At 45.2% G+C, this 19987-nt stretch overlaps 1 protein-coding gene across 3 annotated transcripts in view; it reads left to right on the top strand.

Annotated features, from left to right (window-relative positions):
• Positions 1 to 19688, top strand: part of LOC128888918 (storkhead-box protein 2) — a 113671-nt gene extending 93983 nt beyond the window's left edge. For 2 of the 3 annotated variants that reach the window (XM_054146135.1, XM_054146136.1), the window contains exons 4-8: positions 10594 to 11049; positions 13169 to 13375; positions 14629 to 14813; positions 14944 to 15417; positions 15501 to 19688. In XM_054146135.1, the coding sequence (XP_054002110.1) occupies positions 10594 to 11049; positions 13169 to 13375; positions 14629 to 14813; positions 14944 to 15417; positions 15501 to 16676 (2498 nt within the window). In that variant the 3' untranslated portion in view covers positions 16677 to 19688. The remainder of the gene's footprint in view (positions 1 to 10593; positions 11050 to 13168; positions 13376 to 14628; positions 14814 to 14943; positions 15418 to 15500) is intronic. The other variant, XM_054146137.1, reaches the window with a different exon arrangement.
• The last annotated feature ends 299 nt before the right edge of the window (positions 19689 to 19987 follow it).

Here is a 19987-nt window from a genome sequence, read left to right as displayed (position 1 = left end):
TCTCCTTAGTTTCAGTAGGAATAAAAAATAAACACAGTCGAAACGTTTAAGTAAACTAAATTTAAATCACGCTTCTTTAAACGCTAATTTTTCTATTATAATACCAATCTGTAGATACACCTAACGATAATTCAATAATGTACCTGAATACGTACCCGCCATCTTGAACAGCAAAGTGCACCCAGGCATAGTCGAGGATACAATTCCGTAAAATTCCTTAGAGAGGGAGACTGTTATCCTCTCCCCCTCTTCTATTGTATCCTACGATCGCGAACACGGTGAAAGCTGACGAATTCACGGAAAGTCAAGATTTGCATGAAATTTACAACGACAGGGCCTTTTTGTTTCGCGGGTCTCTTCCGTCGGCGATTTTATTCCTCAAAGGTCGTGGGTACCTCGATATGTTTCACGTAGATAGGATCTTTCGTGACCGTCCACGCAGCGTGGCACGACGGGCACGGTGCGGGCACGAAGATACATAGACTCGCAATCAGACAATTCCACGAGAAGTGCCAATCATCTTTGCAAACCGGCGCGCTGAACGACCCATTGTTCTCGAATCAATATCTATTTGCACAGACCACTTCTGTGCGCGCCTCTAGTGCCAAGAGAATTTTAGCGGCCTGTGGGAAACTGACGCCCGTGGTCGATTGTTGTTGCGAGATGCCCCGTAATCTTGTTACCTTCGCAAACTTTCAATTATTTCGTTAAGTAATAGGCTTTCTCGGGGATCCTTTTTAGAGAAATGAGTGGTCAGGTTGGGTCGTAACAGTCCTATAGAAACACCAACCAAGCACATGTATTTTCCATCAATTAAACGAGTTTTTCTACCTAACATTTTTTAGTTTCTGCGATGTGAAGAAATTAAAAAAAATTGAGAAGAAAAGAATAGTTCGTTAATCGATCGATTCCTGTTGAGAAATAATTTGGGACTGGTAACAATAAAGTATACATAAACCTAACTAAAGTATAAGTCTATCTCTATTGGGTCTGTTGCTTAGAGGAGCTTAACACGCTTTCGAATAAATAGAAATCTAATTTCTTCAATGAACAGCACACCTTTGTCTGAAATTTGAATCAGAATCGATCCATGCCGCGAGGGACGTGTTTCCCCGAGTTCGTCGAGGCAACACGTCGAGATAACCAAACTTAATTCGCATAAGTCTCCCTCGGAGCTACTTTTCCTCCGTGTAAGTCGCAATAAACGTTGCTATTTCCTACTCGTGGCGATTTAAACGATTTAAAGCGAGCAACCGTTGCGGACAAACACGGTTATTACACTGCCGGACAAACACGTGCTTCAACCAGGGCGATTGACTTGTGCCTCTTACGCAACGTATTTGCATTCCGCGCTCGGATAACAAAACGGTCGGCTGTTAGCTCGGTAAAGTATTGATTGCCGACAGGAATACATAAATCCGATAGCAATGAGCAAGAAATCTAGCCCGCATCTGACCGAGGTGCCACCAACCACACCTTCCTCGAGAGGAATCGTACATAAAAGCACCTGGGGGGAAAGGGTAGAGATCTGTATCCGATGCTGATTCTCCGCGTTCCTCGCCTTTCTCCGGTTTCACCCCGTTTCTCTGACTTCCATCCTCGTCAGCCCATCGGGGATCGAGAAATCATCGCGTGCGTGCTTCCGTGCCTCGCAGTTCTAATCACAAATGGTCACCATTTTATTCGAATAGCAGACGTTTAGCAATTTATTCGCGACTTCCTAGCTGCTCGAGTCTTTCCCTAAGAATCATTGCAAATAGAAAATAAAAATAATTACGTTACATTTGATACGGGGTTGAATCATTCGCAGAACTCGGGTAGGATTATAATGTAGTCACTTATTTGTTGGAAGGGAAGAAAGGGATTGTATAACTGGTAGAAACATAAGATTCCACGTTTATTTCACAGTTTAGTATGTATCTATTGGGTTGTCTGGAAAGTCCATGTCGATTTTTGGTAGGTGGTAGAAGTCTGAACATATCGAAATGATTGAAAACAAATAACATGTATACTTAAAAACTTAAAACTATATATCGTTAAAAATTGACATGAACTTTCTGGACAACCCAATTTATTGAACAGAATCGGAAGAATTTATTTCTCGCGACACAAGTGATGAAAATAAGATAGATTATACAATCTTCTCGCCATCTGCTCCATGACCGTTTCCTCCTAATCGGCAGTCGCAATCGCTTCCGTCCCCGAAGGGCTAATATTCTCTAATCGCGTAAACGTTTCCATTTCCCGAGCAAACTACCGGTACTCCATAAAGACATTATTCGCCAGCAACCAGAAGTGAAAGGTATAGCATTTTCCTAATGAATACGGCAGACAGCCGACCACGCAAACGCGCGTCGCGCCTAACCTATCAACCTCCGTAGGCAATACTTATCACGCCATTGGGGAGTATCCACGGAAACCCTTGCGATTATCGCAAACTCTGGAGTTCGATCTAGCCATGTTTGATCCTCGAACATACTTGAACAAACATAAACAAACTAAGGAGGAAGAAACAAATTTAGGGTAGCTTGGTCTCACCGCCAAACCTTCGCTGGCCTAAGATCGTTCATCCAAGACTTTCGGTGCTTCCAACCGGCGCGCAGCGCATCTCGGCGCGAAATCAGCGCCGTGAGCGAGTCCTATCAGGAGACGAAATTGGAAAGGCGAAATCACGGACGGGGATCAGCTGGGAAAGAAAGAAAGAGAGAGAAAGGAGGGCGGTCGGAGTCGGTGGGGATGGAATAGCATCCTTTGGATTTGCATAGAACAGCGTCGCCGGCTGGTAGAGGATAGGCCGGGACTCAAAGGTCGTCTTGTTACGAGGTGATTCCTTGCGAGTGGTCTTTGCCATTTCCCATGGGCAGACCCATAAAGCGGCGGAGGTCGACCAACCGACACGATGGATCACGGCGATAAGGATATATGCATCGTGTTCTGCACCGTGTACCAGTACACCGGAAGTGATCCCGGCCGTGTGTCTCGAAGTTCGAAGTGCGCTCGTTCACGGGGCCTTTCATCCTCCTCGCTCCGCGCACCCCCTCGCACAAGGTAGGAGGGGGTTTGTCTCTTTTCCACCGTTGATACTCGACGATACCCGCGTGGGCGAATCGACCGAATACCGAAGTCTGCCTCTTACTCCAGTGCCCGCGCGCTTATCTACGTGGGCCGTTGGGATATTATAATAAAGGCCTCGAGAATGATAGAAAGGTACGGAGAACCGGACGGTAATAATAGCAGGCTCGCCAGACTCGCCACGATTGGCAGGTGTTCATCCGCGTCTTCTAGGAGCGCATCTACCGCGAGACTGATCGATGCACCACGACATTTGGACCCATAAAAGGTTGAGTTGTTGATCCGACTATTGGCCAGCTTAGAAGACTTGGATGGTCTTGAGAAATAGCATGATCTGTGAGCTCGTAGTTTTAATTGAAATTTGATATCTGCAAACTTCAAAATTATTTTTTCTTCATCGCAATCTTAAATAGTAAATGATACAGATGCAATTGAGAGTGCCAGTAGACTTTCTATAGAGATTTAATCCCACAACTGTTGAACAATAGTATATACGTGATATCTCTTCATGAATTTGATAAGAAATCGTTATCAGCCTATACGTCGACATGGTGGTATATTTATTGGACATTAAGGTAGAGCTAGCTTCAGGCCTCGATAAGCGTAGATCCGCCACTGGAAGGACCTAGTCCAGGGGTCTGGATTTTATCCTTACCACAAAACAGTAAACTATACTTTATGCTTTGCACGCTAGATACCGGGTGATTTCTGGAGAATTTTGCCCCCTCGAGGTATTGCACGATGAGATCGAACCTCGACGATATGAATTTTATCCAATCGTGGTATTTTTGAGGAGGATTGCTTTATGACCACGGCGATTTTACTGTTTTATTGGTACATGGGTATTTTCTGTGTTAATAAATTTTATCGCGTCGAAGCAAACCGCTATCCACGGTTCCTTTATCTCTTCGTTTCACTACGCAGGCGTTGCATGAACACTAATGCTATATTACATTATAGCACAGCCATTCTTAACCTCTGCGAACGCCTAATTTTTGTTTTATTCAAAACCAAGAGCATAGTGGGCAAACTTAGGATATTGACAAAAAAGCGGAACTTCTGCTGAAAATCTATTTTTCAAGCTAATACGACTCAAAAAGTCCTTTTCCATTTCGTAATCCGAGGTCTCGTTATCGAGGTATGGATGGTCAAAGTTTGCACGTGATCAACCGGACGATCAGCTGACGAATGGCGCGCGCCAGTATATAGCTTTAGTCAACTTTAATCGCTGATAACTAAAAAGTGAAGCTTCAGATTGCAAAATGGCACAGGACTTTTCGACGTTATTTTTCACGAAGAATTAACATACACATACACATTTGTGTTGAAGACTTTTCTTGTCGGCCAAGGTATGCCACGCTCTAGTATACCTTTACTCACAAGTTCACTAGTATCTCTAAAGCCGTGTTTTCTTTTTCGAAACGACGCTACAAGCCCTAAAGTTTTATTGATTTTCTTCTTTAGCTCAACAAAGTTAAGAACCACTGGCGTACGTACCGGGACGCATTCGAAACGCGTCCGAGACAGGATTCTCACGAGGAACACGATGTTCCACGCCCCAGAAACTGACGTATCGAGTTGCCACGATCCGACTCTGTGGCCTCTCCTTGCCCAGCCCTCCCTACCGTATCCCGTCGTCGCGTCGAAAATTGTGCAACCAGAACGTTTCTCGGTTTCTTTCGTGATCCCCGTGTTCGCTGGCAGCTCGCGGTGTAACGACATGGTATTATCCCGGCTCTTTTTCCGAGCGTGCTCGCGCCGGATAAGATCTCGTAAACGAGATCGAAACTGGCCTCTCCCACGCAAGCATTATGCGGTCTTAGTTGGGGCCATTTACTGCGCGTACGCCTTGTATACATGCTTCCACGCACGAAACTGTCCGCGCTGGCAAATAAATTTCAAGAACCCGCGGCGCGGGGGAACTCTTACCCGTCCGCCTCACGGCCGACACGGTGAAAAACCCGAATAAATTCGACGGTCGTATTTTATCGCATGATTTTATAACTTACTTCGACGTTGCTCGGAGAAACGAAGAATCTTTTTCACGCTGTTACGATTTCAAGGATTACACGTCGTAACTGTATACGGGGAAAACAAATCGCCGAGGGGTTGACGTATAAAATACCAAATTAGTGCTCTCGAATCAATTCCGTGGAAGAAATTCGAAAAACGTTGGAGCAAAAGCGAGATCGAATCGGTGCCATTTAGATAACGGGTGTGGTGTTTCAGAGTCAAGCGGGGTTATTTAACTGCTGAAAATGGTTCTATTAAGAACGGCATTGAGAAACTATCCACAGGACGAGGATAGATCACTGGCAATAAGGTGAATTGTATCGTGTAGCGATACAGCCATAAACACTTCTCTTATGACAAGTCTCGTTGCCACCTGAAGGTCTGCAGATCTCTCCCGGTAGATTCCGATACGTTATCCTCGACTCGAAATATTTCCGTTCGACGCTCGCAATCGAGCAATTTCTCGATTGGTCCACGCGCTGGTAATTCGAGAAACGCAATAAATAACGAGCCGGTGTAACGAGAACCCCACTTGCCGCCTATCTTGTGTTCCGTCCTAATACCTCCTGGCGAGGACGTCGGCAATTGGTCATAAGTTAACCCTCTGCACTCTGTGAGGTTTCATTTCGCTACGGTAGCTCCGGAGCCACCTAATCCGCCAGTCAAGTTTTGGTTAACATCATTTAAATTCTGCTAAAACAGGTGCCCTTTTGTGCTACCTTTAATTAAATTAAAATATGATTAATAAGAATTACATTGGGGATAGTTATAATTGAGAAAGAATCAGTTGGTTTTTTTATAAAATTCCAGGCCTTAAAATGAAGGTCCTCTAATTTGGCCTCACACTTTGCTTTACCTATTCCTCCAACAAATTAATATTACTTAACAACAAGACGCCTTTTCTCGAAATATATATAAATAAATTTACCCAGGTTGAAGGAGTCAATGTTTGAGTAAAAAATTCATGAGAAGCATCTCCTCCCCGTCTGAACACCTCCTGAAGAGTCTGTAAACGGTCTTCTGTTAGGCAGAGTGTTAACGTTGCGGCAAAGGAGCCAAGAAAGACGAAAGCCGCGCTAGTTTCGAGATGAACCGCGAAGACGCGGTATCGCGCACCTGTCGGTACTGTTCCCAAGTCCTCCTCGTCTGCGCTCGACCCGTCTCGGCCTGGTTCCTTAAAAGGCGCGCGTGGGTGGCCACCTCCTTGCATAATTACGTATGCAACTCCATCCGTGGGATGCAGAGAAATTCCAGGGAAGTGGGCAACTGGACCTCGCGCGACGATCGTTTCCAAGTTTTCCATTGAAACGGCCCCGTGATGAATAATCCGCGAGAAAGTCGCGCTCGAATCGCTGCTGCTAACCGTTTAATTGCGGCAGGAAATGTGACAATTACCAGACATATGGGTACTCACGAAATCGACACATAATATTCTGGTGTATTTAAAACGAGTGTCAACTATATAAAAATTCAATACTTAGCGACTAACCAACTCTGACAAACCATGTTAGATAGTTTCCGTTAACCTGTTCTTCCCATAAATGTTTTCTCGCGGTTCGCAGTTTTGTGTTTTCTTTATTAAAATAATCAATTCGAGGCATGATAGGATAGGGGCAAACGAGAAAACAACAACGGGGGTGAGAAGTGCGCGTCGTAATTCTGCGAAGAGCTCGTCTGGCCTATTTACGACAACCCTTTAACGAGAGCGCACTCGAGTAGGCGTTTTCTGGCGTTGCCGGACACGTAATTACAGCTCCGTTCCTTCCTGCCTGTCTGCGAACGAGGCTTCAAAAGCGACTGGGGAACTGGAACGGCTAGCGTCATCGGAAATGGCAGTGATCCGTGGTCTCGACCTGTTCCAGAGGGTAGATTCATTGTTGTCACGCGCGTTTAACGAAATTATCATGTACGACCTTCGGGAAATTTCACGCGATGCGACCTCACGCGAACGCGAAACGCGAAACGCGAAACGCTGGAAAACCCCATTGTACATTCGGAATTTTACTGGAAACAAAAGAGGAGAACAATGTTTCGATGTGCTTTAATAAGCCTGTCGCAGTCAACGTTTTCTATGCACTTCTCGCATTATGAAATTGAGTAGTTAACAGAACAAAATGATTTATTTTAGAATGTTTGATACACGGACAAACAATTGGCGCGATTAAATAAGGTTACCTCGCTCCGTGCCTTTATTGGACATTTTTCAAACACGAAAGAGTCGATCAATATCCGTCAGGGGTCAGGGCAATATATTCTGTAGCGACTCGAGCTGCCCCTCGAAATTCGCATATGGCACGCGGAACGGGGGTGAAATATATATTAAAATGCATTCGATGGTTCGGAGAGAGGGTGAACTTGCGTTTATTGTGTCACGGGGGTGCGGTGTATAGAAATGACAGTTAACCTTCGCAGAATGCTATCTCAGCGAGGCGAATTCGCGTGCCATCTGCGCCGACCGTGTTAATCCATAAAAAATTTATGCGTGGACGTTACGAATGTCATCGTACGATGTGGATTTCCAATGCCATAAGCATTGGAAATTCGATGCGCTAACGCAAACAGATCCCGCGCGTTAATCAAATAAATTGAGTTCGAATTGGGACTGATTCACCAACTGAATTAGGTATGATAATTTTTCCGGAAGCTGAAGGGGACCCGTGGGAAGACGAAGGTTGAGAATCACTGACTTATATAATTCGTGTATTGTTCGTAACTCTTCATCGAGCCATTATAGGCATCACACGGCTATCTGGAACTGAATATCGAATCGTCTGGCTGAACTCCAGATTCCACGGCAAACTGTGGCAAATTTGTCTAGCTGATTCGTCTTTAATTACACAAAGAGGTAATTAGCTCCTCTTTATCCCAAAATGCCGCATTATTGCGCCAAAGGAATGCTTCCACGGTTACTGTTTGGTAGACTGCAGATTTTATTCATCTGTGGGATTTGTTAATATGGAATTGTTCGGAGCCGATCGATTGGAAATATTTTTCATTCGGAAGTTCTGAAAACATTTCACCATGAACTCGTCACTGATTGCTTTTAAATCCGAGTAGTTGCAAGAGTAAAAATGATTCGCAAAGATGTCGAACGCGCATTATAGTTTCGCTGTGTGCTAGATAGGAATCAATGACGCATCATATTGCGCACAGCGCACTGCACGCATTAAAGTCACCGTTGAATGTTTCTACGAATCTTGCTTTCGACATTTCCGAATTTTCTCTCGAATCTACGACAGTTTTCTACGCATTTCTCTTCCGACAAAGTGAACAACAACTAGAGTGTTCTTGCTGCTCGACATCATCTTCTGGTCATTTAGAAAATTAATAAACACCCCCCGCAATACACTTACAATTTTTGCGAAGACCTTGCAGTGTCATGCAAGACATATTCACACGTCTCTACAAATAGAGTAGGTTAGAAGAGCCAATTTCTAGGCTACAGAGAGGAGGCTAGCGTGCCAGAAGTCCAGAACAAATCAATTTCGAGCAGACAATACTTAATTAACGTTTAAACGTCAGTCGAGCGATCTACAGACGCGCCGAGAGAAAGGTAATTAAGATGAATGAAAACTGAGGATTTCGACGCCTCGAGGAGCGAAGCGAGCTATTTTCGGTGGCGAAATTGAAGCCATTGTCCTTCCTGTCACGTTTTAAGGTGACTTTCCAACCCCCCGAGGCCACGCGTTCTCTTACATCTGGTCCACGCCCACGAAAGGACTATGGATTATTCTAAGCTCGCGACTCGGGCGGATCTCCGAATTTCTCGTGGTATCCTCGGGCTCGTGACCGGAATATCGAATACCATCTCGAGCTCGGCGTACAGCGAAATGACTCGTCATCGGAGGCTGTCTCGAAACGTGTCAGAAGCGGTGTCTTTCGCACCTGCGTAACGAACGCGTGGGATGAACGACTCAAACACTCGTATTTCGAGTCTAGCTGGTTCCGTTAATTACCATTTCACCGATGAACATCGAAGAATATTAATAACCTGCCCTCTCGACGTCTGTCGACACGAGAACCCAACTCAGAGCATTATCTGCAGCTGCGATCGAGAATCTTAAAGAGCACGGGGAGCCACTGCACGAAGAGAATAAACTCGGAGAGTAACGTTAGGAGGTTAAACTCGGACAATACTAAAGAAATTTATACTATAAAAACCCCGGTAATATTCGTTCAGTATCTCTGCTCGAAATATATTTCTACGAGAAACAATTCTAAAGGACACTCATTCTGGAATTATTCTCAATAAAACTCCAGTTTATAACGCGTGAACTGTTCGAGGCATACGATCCTTCAACTTTCCCGCTTTCACGGGCGCATACCTGCGTGTCCTTGTCCGTTGTGCGATGCCATGCACGACAGATTCACGAGGATATTCCCTAAGTGAATTTACAGCGGCGCGAGGCTCGCATACGAATGCAGCGCAGATTTGCAGCGATGCACTTGTCACGAACTTAATATCCCCATCCTATCCTGGTGGAGAATGAAATTCGATGTGACTCGGCGCACTCGAGCTCCAGTGAATAGGTTTCCAGCGGTTCAACTGTCTTGGGATTACACGGAACAATCTCTGGCACCCAAAGGGATCGCTGAATTTCGTCAAACCATCCTCGCGGCGCTGGTGACAGGATCAAAAGAGGATTAAAATTCATGCCGTCTGATACTGCTCGATAACGGCGTTCCCAATCGCTGATTTCCATGGAGATTGAACATTTTTAGGTCCATGGTCATCGAGCAGTGTTTATATTCGAGGACTGAAAGCTCAGTTTTGGGAGAATCTATGACATTGGGATTGTTGAACCTCTGCAACTTTTATGAATCGATGCCTCTGCTTGTCTTGTAGCGTCTTTCTATTTTTATCCATCGCGGCTCAAGGAATTTTCTTCCACGACTATGTTCAACAGCCCCACTCTGTATGCAAAAGAATTTTTGCATTGACGTGTACATTTGCCAGCACTGTTTACGAATATTCCCGCATAGTTTTCGCAAATGGGAGCACACGGCAACCTGTTCCTGGCGCGCTAGGCTCGAACATTGCGTCGGACGGTCAGAATGGTAACATGTGTTCGTTAATGAAACACTTTGTTTGTGGCTGGGACATGCACGGAAACCCAAACCGTCTCGGTCGGACCTAGAAAGGCGGTTCCTGGCAACCGACTTACTATTACGGTTTCATTCTGGTGAACGAACATGCAGAGTGAATTTCAATGAACGCGAGAACTTTGAAGTTTCAATAGGGTTTCGTAGCTTCGATCTTAATCTCGCATTTGCATAATCGTGGAAATCTTGGTTCACTTGTGCTTTCAAGAACATTTCTTCAGTTCTTTCGCTGCTTTAAAGCTTGCTCGGAAGTTTATAAGTGAGGATTCCCCTTCCAGCAATCCTAGAATTTCCAATCCTGTGATCTCTTAAATATCTTGCTGTAGCATACACTACTCGATCCCTACTTCTCCCAAAGAAAGATGATTCCAGCGCGTTACCATCCGACTCTTCTTCCTGTTTTAGGCGACATAGAGGATTGCTTGGTAGCCCCGGTGTCCCAGGGACAATTCACGCCGCTGCCGGAAGCTCTTTGTTGGGCCATTCTGGAGCTGACGTCTCAGAGGCAAGCGGCGACTCTGGACACGCTCAGATCCGCTCTGAGGAACGCGTTCCCAGCCATGCAGAGACCTGGCCGCGAACTGGTCTACGACGCCCTGGCGAAGTTGATGCAAGAACGGAAGATATATCATACGTCTCAAGGCTACTTCGTCGTCACTCCCGAGACGAGGAGGCTCAGGCGCGACTCCAGCAACTCCAGGAGATGCTCCAGAGAGGTGAGCGGATCCAGAGGGCAGGGCAGCATGCTGATGTCCAACGACGAGGCCATGGCCCTTGTACATGGCGAAATGCTCACCCTCAGGGACGGCGACGTGACGCATCAAGCTGTGCAGACGAATCTCGCGGACGTCATCTGTGGAGGTAAGGGCACTCGACATTAATTTGTGCAACGGTATCATTAATATCTTCTAGGACTTCATTTTCTATTATCCTAGGAAGTCTCTTGATGTAAATCACCATCCTTTGGGAAATTTTTAAGGAGTAACAAACTCAAAATTATTCTACATGTTTTCAAGCTCTATTTTTAATATTAAGGCTAACATATTTTGTAAAAATTTTATACAAAAACTGGAACACCTCTGCCCTATAGTCTTCGAATGTCAATCAAAACATGTTGAAGCTACCAAAATGTTCATTCTACCCTTGAATTGTTTATTATGAAATCGTTTGGCCCCAGGGGCAACGTAGTCGAAACGCAGCTCGCTTTCGTCGCGTTTCATGTAAAAGGATGGCCAGGAAACGAAGCCCTCGTAAACCTCGAACCGCCCGGGGCTCGACTGGTCGATCTGGGCAAACTCGTTCGGCACGTGTTCGAATATCGTTCCGTGTGCCCGTAGAGAAGTTCACTAGCTGCACTCGGAACCTTTTTCTCTCGAACTCGATGGACGAGTCCGGTGCGTTTATGTTGTTGTCGTCCTTGGCTGCCACGCAGCCCGCGCCGGAAGACCATGCATTCCTCGGCTGGGATCGTATCGAAAAATTGTCGCGATTCGATTTAAATTGCGCTACCTTATCTCGGTATTTAGAGTGGTCGTCGTCTGCGGTCGCGAATTTATGCCACCTACCCCCTCAACGGAATTAGAAATTCAAATGGATGTAGGAGGAGGAGGACACGTATCATTCCCATATACAAAGTATACTCGACGGGTTCTTTATCGAGCATCCTGGACTGTACGATGATACTCTTCCATATTGAGTTCGAAGAGGAGATAGCGAAGGGATCCTTTCCCTTCAGATCCTTTTCCATAAAATACTTGGGTCCCATTCGATTCAAAATTTACATTTACCTCAACTTCATCGGTGCTTCCTTATTAAAAATGGCGACAACTCTGGGTCCCAATTTTCTTGTAACCTGCCGCCTCTGCCTTTCAGGCCTGCCAACCCTGCATTTCTAAACACACGAGCCTCTCTATTAATATTCCTCTCCCATTCCTAATTCCAAATCTAAACCTACTCTATAAATTTGCCCATTTCCGACTCGTCTATGCAACGGCATAGCGTGCAGCGATGCCAACGTCGCTGTGGCATCGATCGAGCCACGAGCTTCCATGGCACGAGGTTCCCTGGCAGCGGTTTGCATGCGCAGCCTAAATGCACGCTCGCTTGTCAAAGTTTTCGGAGCCGCGCAAACTGGTATTTTCTGGCGCAATGACACGGAAACACCTTCGGCACCTCGCACGGTTCGCCTCTCGTCCGTGCATCGGCGTATGGAGGACGTACACGCGAGTCTCGGCGCGCATCGCGGCAAGGGAACAGTCCGTGCCAACTCGGCGATCCCTGGAAAGCGTTTAGCGCAGCCGATATATTAGCTATTGGTCACGACATTGTCTACCGTTACACTCGCTGTCGGGATCACGTGGGGGGCCACGTATATAATCTTCCTACTTTTCTCTTACTCGGCTTCTCGAGTGATTCTCACGCTGGTAACCCACTCGGTCGTCGCCACCGCCTCTGGCTGTGTACCGCGATGAAAATCAGGGACGAGGGTGTTCCACTTTTTGAGAACGCGATGGGAGCTCCGCGAGCCAACCGTGATGAGAATTAACTGCTCCAACCTCGCTCGCCAAATCGAGCCATCGCCGTCTTACGGTCGGAAGCGACTTCCCTCTTGGCTACGATTTACGTATTTCTCTCTAGCTAAACATGCGTTGAACTTTGTTTCCGAGTTACTCTTGGTGATACCTTGGCTATGTTTTTTAGCATCGATTACTGAAACGAAGAACCGATACTAAAAGTAAGCCTCTCAGGTGAACGAAAGAAACGATTTTTGAAATTTTAAAAGAACACGCACGCAAGATTTTCAACCCCTTACTGATACATAAGAAGAGAAGTATAATTTATTGCTCGATGAATTCTACGGAAAGCATCCGTAAGGGTATATGTTAATCGTCGATGACTAAAAGTCCAGTCTAATTTGCCAAAATATTATCATTGTATTTCCAGCCATATACTTAACCACGAATTGATTTCTCTTTTACAGGAAATCCGAACGACAAGGTCCTGTTCGCGAGATGTCGATCGATGCCTGGTCGTTTGGAAAGGCGACACTCGCTGCGGCTCTGGGGATCAGCCAGACGCTTGCACAGAAGTGGAAGTTCGCGGTCTTTGCCACGAAGGCCAGAAAGAAGCGACACTTCGTCGAGCGCGGAGTATGCAAGCACCGACAGCGCGCCTCATAGTCCAACCAGTGAGTCGAGTCGGGGAAGGGATTGTTTTGGTGATGGGTGAACGCTTGAACGCGTCAGCTTCCCTTCCAGAGCTGATTTTCTCAGACAATGATCATAGTTTCTCGTCGAACACTGCGTTCAGACGCAGTGTGGGTGATGGGAACACGGGGAAATTAATTGTCTCTTCGATTAGGCCGATGCACAAATTCGTTCCATTATGTTTTCGATGGAATTTTGCCCTCGAAAGAAAAACTTCTTGGCTATGTATCGTAGGCCTCTTTTCCTTATATAGTATTTTGAACTTTTGGACTATACTTAACAGGTTCACACTGAATGTGTTCATCAAATAGTAAATAGTTCATACTCAAGATTATCGAGTGCCTCGTCGATAAAAACAAATGAATATCTGAACCCTTGACCCACAAAATGCAACGTTTATCATTCTAAAGGAAAAAGGGTTGTATCAACTGCTACAAGATACACGGTTAAGGAATTTCTCTTTTTAGGGCAAGCTGGAATAAATTCGGAATAAAGCGGAACGAGCCTGAGCATCGACTCGATACATGTTCGTAAAGTGAAACATCCTGCCGGAACAGGGATCCGAAAAGAGCTTGGTACGGGAAAAAAGATTGTAACGTTTATCGACTGCTGGGAAGAGGCACCAGCGTTACAACTTTCAGTTAACGACACTTTCATTTCAATGCCGAATGTCTTTATCCGCGGCAAGTAAATTATTTAACCGGGCTTTCTCTGCCCTCTCCCTCATTCGTCTCTGTAATAAAAACTCCAACGGAAAGTTCTTTGAGTATCCTGTTCACGAGCGAGGATAGCAGTCCAGCCACTTTAGATGCGATCATGGGGATATTTTTTTGTTAGCCGATTTTTTGCCCACACTTTCGTTTGATCGTTACAATAGCGTGTGAAATAATTTTTGCTGCCCCGGGCAGATGGGAGAAATCAATTTCTCGTAGATATTTCAAAAACTAATGGATTTAGTAGATTAAAATGGGTTGTCTGGAAAGTCCATGTCGAGTTTTGGTGGGCGGTACATGTCTGAATATATCGGAATGGTTGAATAGTACTTCCCTAGGATCTCTTGTATTATACTTCAGAGTGATTGGATTGGAGCTTAGGTGGTCGAGATAGAAGAGCAATTACAGCTGAGCATCCAAATCGAAGCTTCTTAGTCACCCTTAGCTGGCAAGCCCTTCCTCGATCCCCGGTCTCTCGTAACGCAAAACGCAACATGGGTTGCAATTTCTCTGTTCTCAAGGTTTCTCCGGGATTTTTTCAGAGAAAATAGGTCTACTCTCCAGGCTGTTTCGACGCAGCACACGAAGGAAGGGTGCACCGTTAATGGGCACGTTCAGCGCTCAGTATCCTCCTACCGAGTGGTTTAACCCGCGCGTCGTTCACCTACACAGCGTGGCCACTCAAACCAGAGCTGCCAGCCCCTCGGTGAGTCGAGTCGAGACAAACGTTTTCCCATAAAAAACCGTGTACCCGTGCTTTTCCTTCCGCGATAGTGAGAATTGAAAACAAACGTCTGCACCCGTCTCTATCCAGCTCAATAGCGTAACGTTTTCAGATGATGGAGGGTCTCGATCAATCGCAGGCCAGTTTCCAAGTTTGGGACGACTCGAGCTCGGTGCGATCCGCCACACTACCTAGGCGACACCGACGCCAAGCCAGCGGCGATTCCTCCAGTTTGTTGGCAAACTCGACGCCGAGGAGTTCCAGACGACATCGATCGCCGTGTTCAACTCTGCCCAGATCGAAGTGCTCCAGCCTCAGCAGATGCACCTCCAGAGCGTCCGTTCTGCCCCCCAGTGCCAATCAGGAGTCGTATCAAGGTCGTAATCAGACGCAGAACGGCAAGAACTCGACGAACTCTTCGCCCAGCCGAAGCGGCGGGAGTTCTGGCTCGGTCAGGACGACGAATGCCAGCCCAGCGAAAACTGCGACGCTAGGCCGATCCAGCACGAGGCAATCGAACGCCAGGCGACCCAGTCACGATTCCACTGGCAGCGTTACCAAATCGAACGGATCGCCACAGCACAAGGTACTTACACGAGTGTTCTGATCAATCTGCTCCGAAAACGATTATCGAGCACGTTAAAAACAAACGATTCGTTGTCTTCGTAGGTTTTGCAAAAGACGTCGTCGGGACACTCGTCCCATTCCAGCGGAAAGTCGATCTCCAGCGGAAAGCTGTCCTCGTCGCCGCTGAAAACAGCCACGCTACCGGTGAAATCCTCCCCGCTGAAGGTGGTGCAACAAGGATCCCTGACCCCGCTGCAGGAGGCGCAGAACTCGATCACCCTGCAGGTGTCTACAAACTTGACGCCAGTTAGTCCCACCCAAGAGCAACGAGCGATTCAGAACAGCGTGACGTTAGCCTCCAACGCCAGCAGCACGACCACCATATCCGGATCCCCTGGCACGAAGATCTACGTGCACCAGAACAGCTCACCGATGAGGTCCGTCATCACATTCGAGAACGGCACGGTGAAGACCAAAGTGGCCGACAAAGAGCCCATGGACTCCAAGCAAGATCGCGAATTGATCGGCGAGAAAGTTTACAAATCCAGGCTAGAGGAGGAGAAGCTCTTCAAGACGAAGCTCGACGACGAGAAGCTGAATAAGTCTAGCAAGATCGAACGTCCGTCCTCCCTATACAGTTCCAAAGAGACGAAACCGAGCCATCAGCAGTCCGAGTCCGACAAGGAGAACAAACCGAAAACCGAGGAGGAGTTGCCCAACAAATTGAAGCTGACGAACCGTCTGAACAACAGCCAGGCGCACCTGATCGACGGATCTACTAACAACATCGATAAGAACTCGTTGGTAAACGAACACCCTGCCACAACCTTGTCCAGCATGAAGAACACCAACGACGCCATGAACAACTCGCGAAAGCTGAGTCTGTCGCTTTCCAAGGACGCTCTAAGTTACAGGAATCTTCTGCGTCCTGGCTCGAAGAACAACATCGCCTCGAATCCACCGTCGCCCACAAAGTCATTCGACGGTTTCGGTGGATCTTTCAACAACGTTTACATTGAAAACCTGGAAGCTACCAAACAACAGAGAGCTCCTCAGGGTTCGGAGCCTAATCTGGAAAAAACGGTTAGTCGAGGTGATCTGTACACGTATCCCAGTCTGAGCGACATGCAGGTCCAGTTCACCAGCCTGGCAGCGCAGAAAATCCTCAAGGGTTGCCCCATCAACAGCGTGGATACCCTGGTCGAGGTCAACATGGCGGCGGCTGAGAAACCGAACAACTGCGACGTTACGGTTCACACCGACTTTGGACTCGTTTAAAGTTTCTTCTCGTCGGCGTTTCCCGCGCGTTTCGTACAGTGAAAGGTTGAACTTTAGCACGATGAACTTATCAATACCACGTATGCGGCGTGGGTCACGTGTCCAATAGCAACGGATGAACGCTGTACTGCTTAAGCATATAGAGAGCACTGTAACAGTTACCAGTAAATAAACATTCGTTACGTTCTCGCGCATACCGTCCTGCCACGCGTTGTCTCCTACCTAGTGAGTATTGCGCCAGGTGTCTATTCGAGAGTTTTACTTGCAATGGCCGCCAGTAAGAGTATGAGTCCCCTAGCACAGTGTTTCTTAATTTTGTTTCGTCGCTTGTATTCAATTCAATTCCACGTAAAATATTTTTGCATTTAATGAAAAAAAAATGTCTTTATGGTTAGTCGTTTTGTCCCATCACGATAGAAATAGTTACAAATTCTTCCCATGTACACCCCAGAGGGTAATTTTATGTAACACAATTTTTAAAGAAAGAAAATAAATAGGGTAAAGGAGCTTACATTCTCGATACTCCAAAAAGTAAAATTCTCAAATGGATACCAAGTGCTACGATCGAAATCACTTCCGTTTGATAATATCGATAATCGTCCGACGATTGCCAAGCACCATGCTTCCATTGATCACCTATATGCTTACGCGGCTGGAACGTTCCATAGTATTTTGTATAAATAATGGCAGCCATTCCACAGAAAGTATTCGTTAGCTTATTTCTAGTTGTTTAAAACACGTCCAAGAATCCGGTGAAACGCATTCGAGCAGCAACCCTATTTTATTCGCATAACCTTCTGACCACGAAGGACGTCTCCCTACTCGTTGCATTCATCGTTCATTTCTGCTCAGAACAATTAAAGGACGGACCTCTAAATGATACGAAAGAGTAAAACAAATATACCATGGACGGTAGAAATGCATAGTCTAATTAACGAGGACTCGTGGATCATGATTATAGTGTCACACTTGGAAGGTAAGTTCAATCATCTTGAAAGTTGTAATTTCTTTCGGCTTCATTACTGAAATTTTTCTGTAAAATATTCTATTTTCAAGTTCTCTAAATTTTTGTATATAATAGTCATGATTCATATAATTTTGTGGTCCGTATAACGTAGACTAGAATGAGACAATACAATAATATAGTACAAAAATTTCTTGTCCAAAATTCGATATGCAAATAGTGTGCCTACGTAGAGACTTTAGAAATGACGATCTTCTAATTATTTTGAGCAGAATAGATTCAACTGGCAAGCTTAAAGTTTCAAATATTTCTTTCATTCTTTGTAACAATGCATCGGGTGCGTCAGATGTCATCGTGCCACCGTCGACACATTTTAGTTTGAAATGATCATAACATAGAAAATCGACTATAAACGGGTACCACAGCGTCGTAACGTTGGCAGTTTTGCATCGCTTTACCGAGTTAAAGCGATTTGCTAAAGCAATACTTCACGTACGATAGCCTGACAATTGCCTTACTCGAACGAGAAAGATAGAGAGAGATGAGAATATTTTGCGCGAACCCAAATACTGCCAATTTCTGTAGCGTCGACTTAGAATAGAAAGCAGCGTAAGAAAAAGTCGTGTCTTTGAAGACATTGTGTAAAAAGTGGTAATTTAACACGCATCATTCTTTCTTGTTTAATTGCTCGTCCCCCTGGGCACGGACGTCTACTGTTGGCGCTTGAAAAGAGTGATTTTGACTACGTCCCCTGCAGTCAGTCGGTCGAATTCGGCGAGAGACACTTGTCCCTAGATCAATCCATAAATAAAATGTCTACTTCTAATGATTCCATTCTTAACATTTTTGAAAAGTTGGTCAGACAAAATTATTTTAACTAACTGTGGCGTATGCCACAGACGGAGTCAGTGACACTCTTCTCGCGCGCGGGCAGTAAAAGTAGGCGAGATTTTGTTTCGGTCGATATGCCAAAGTAGAAAGGAAGCGTAGTGCAGTCAACTTTATCGTAGAATTTAGGTATAGTCATTGACTACGCGTATGCAAGGGATAACTACGATTCACAGTTCAAGCGTGCTACGACTATCGTATTCGTCATGGACCCTCATCGAAACGGGTACTACTTTTGGATAGCGAGATTCCATCAAACAATCACTTTTTCGTATAAATTTTATACCTAAAGTATGCACTGTATATACATCAGACGAAGTCATGCAAGGAGAACATCAGGGGTGTAAGGAGTCGTTAAAATACTACATTACGCTACTTTACCCTGATTTTTATTTCCTCCCTATCATTGTTCCTATTAGTTTAAATTTTGATGAATATCTTTAGTAATAACATAGTAATACTTGAGTCACCACGATTTCAAAAATTCTCTTCACAATTTCGTCGACTTCTACCCTTTTCCATGAAAGCGTAATGTAACTTTTTAAGCGACCCCTAATGAAAAATGATCACCCTTGTCATCGTACGTTATCATGGCGCGAAACAATACAATAAACGACTTCTTCTTTGGATACACAAGTCGTGAAAATGCAGTGCCCAAATATGTGAAACAGAGAGGTGCACCACCATTCCCCAGGAAAGAAGCAGTACCATTTAATAATTAGTGCAATGGTAAATCTAAGTGCCAAAACCGTTATTAGTACTTAACTCGCCTTAAGTCGTTCGCGACGCGACCACGTTGACGTCGAGCGGCGACAAGTATAGTGGTTGCGAACGAGTCTTCCGTTTAACGTTCGAATTACAATTATTAACCTAAAACGTAAAATACGTAGTGGTAAGGCGGCAGGTGACGTGAGACGCCGCTGTCGTGCCTGCTTTGTACATTTCATACAATTGTATTGCCGATTAACCGATAGCAATCTCGATACACCACCACGGTCTTCTAATTTTCACGAGAATGGAAGGACACACGGAGCCTTTTACGCCCTTATTTCTTATCAAAACTAACTTGTAGAGTACCATTGTGTAATCTTGCTCTATTATAATTATAACAACGAAAGCGTATAATAATAATAATAATAAAAAAAGAAAAAGATACTACCTGATATCCCTTCTGCTATTATTAAGATAAGTAGGTACTAGATAGACTCATTATTTCATTTTCAAGAGATGCTATTATTTAAACGTTACCATACATGTTTACTAAATACTATTTATTAAAATAGTATTATTTATAATGCTTGGATCAATAACCAATTCTTAAAAAGCACCATCTATCAACTAGCGGATGAAGTTACTCGTAAGATAGTCTGTCATAATGTTTTCTCCTTCCGCAACTAGATGTCGCCACGAAATTTTGCTGTCACTTTCAACATCATCGATCCGTATCGTGATGACAGTT

This window comes from Hylaeus anthracinus, unplaced genomic scaffold (genome assembly GCF_026225885.1).
Source record: "Hylaeus anthracinus isolate JK02 unplaced genomic scaffold, UHH_iyHylAnth1.0_haploid 11994, whole genome shotgun sequence".
Classification (NCBI taxonomy): Eukaryota; Metazoa; Arthropoda; class Insecta; order Hymenoptera; family Colletidae; genus Hylaeus; species Hylaeus anthracinus.
Note: the sequence above shows the minus strand (reverse complement) of the source record. Positions and strands in the feature narration are given on the sequence as shown.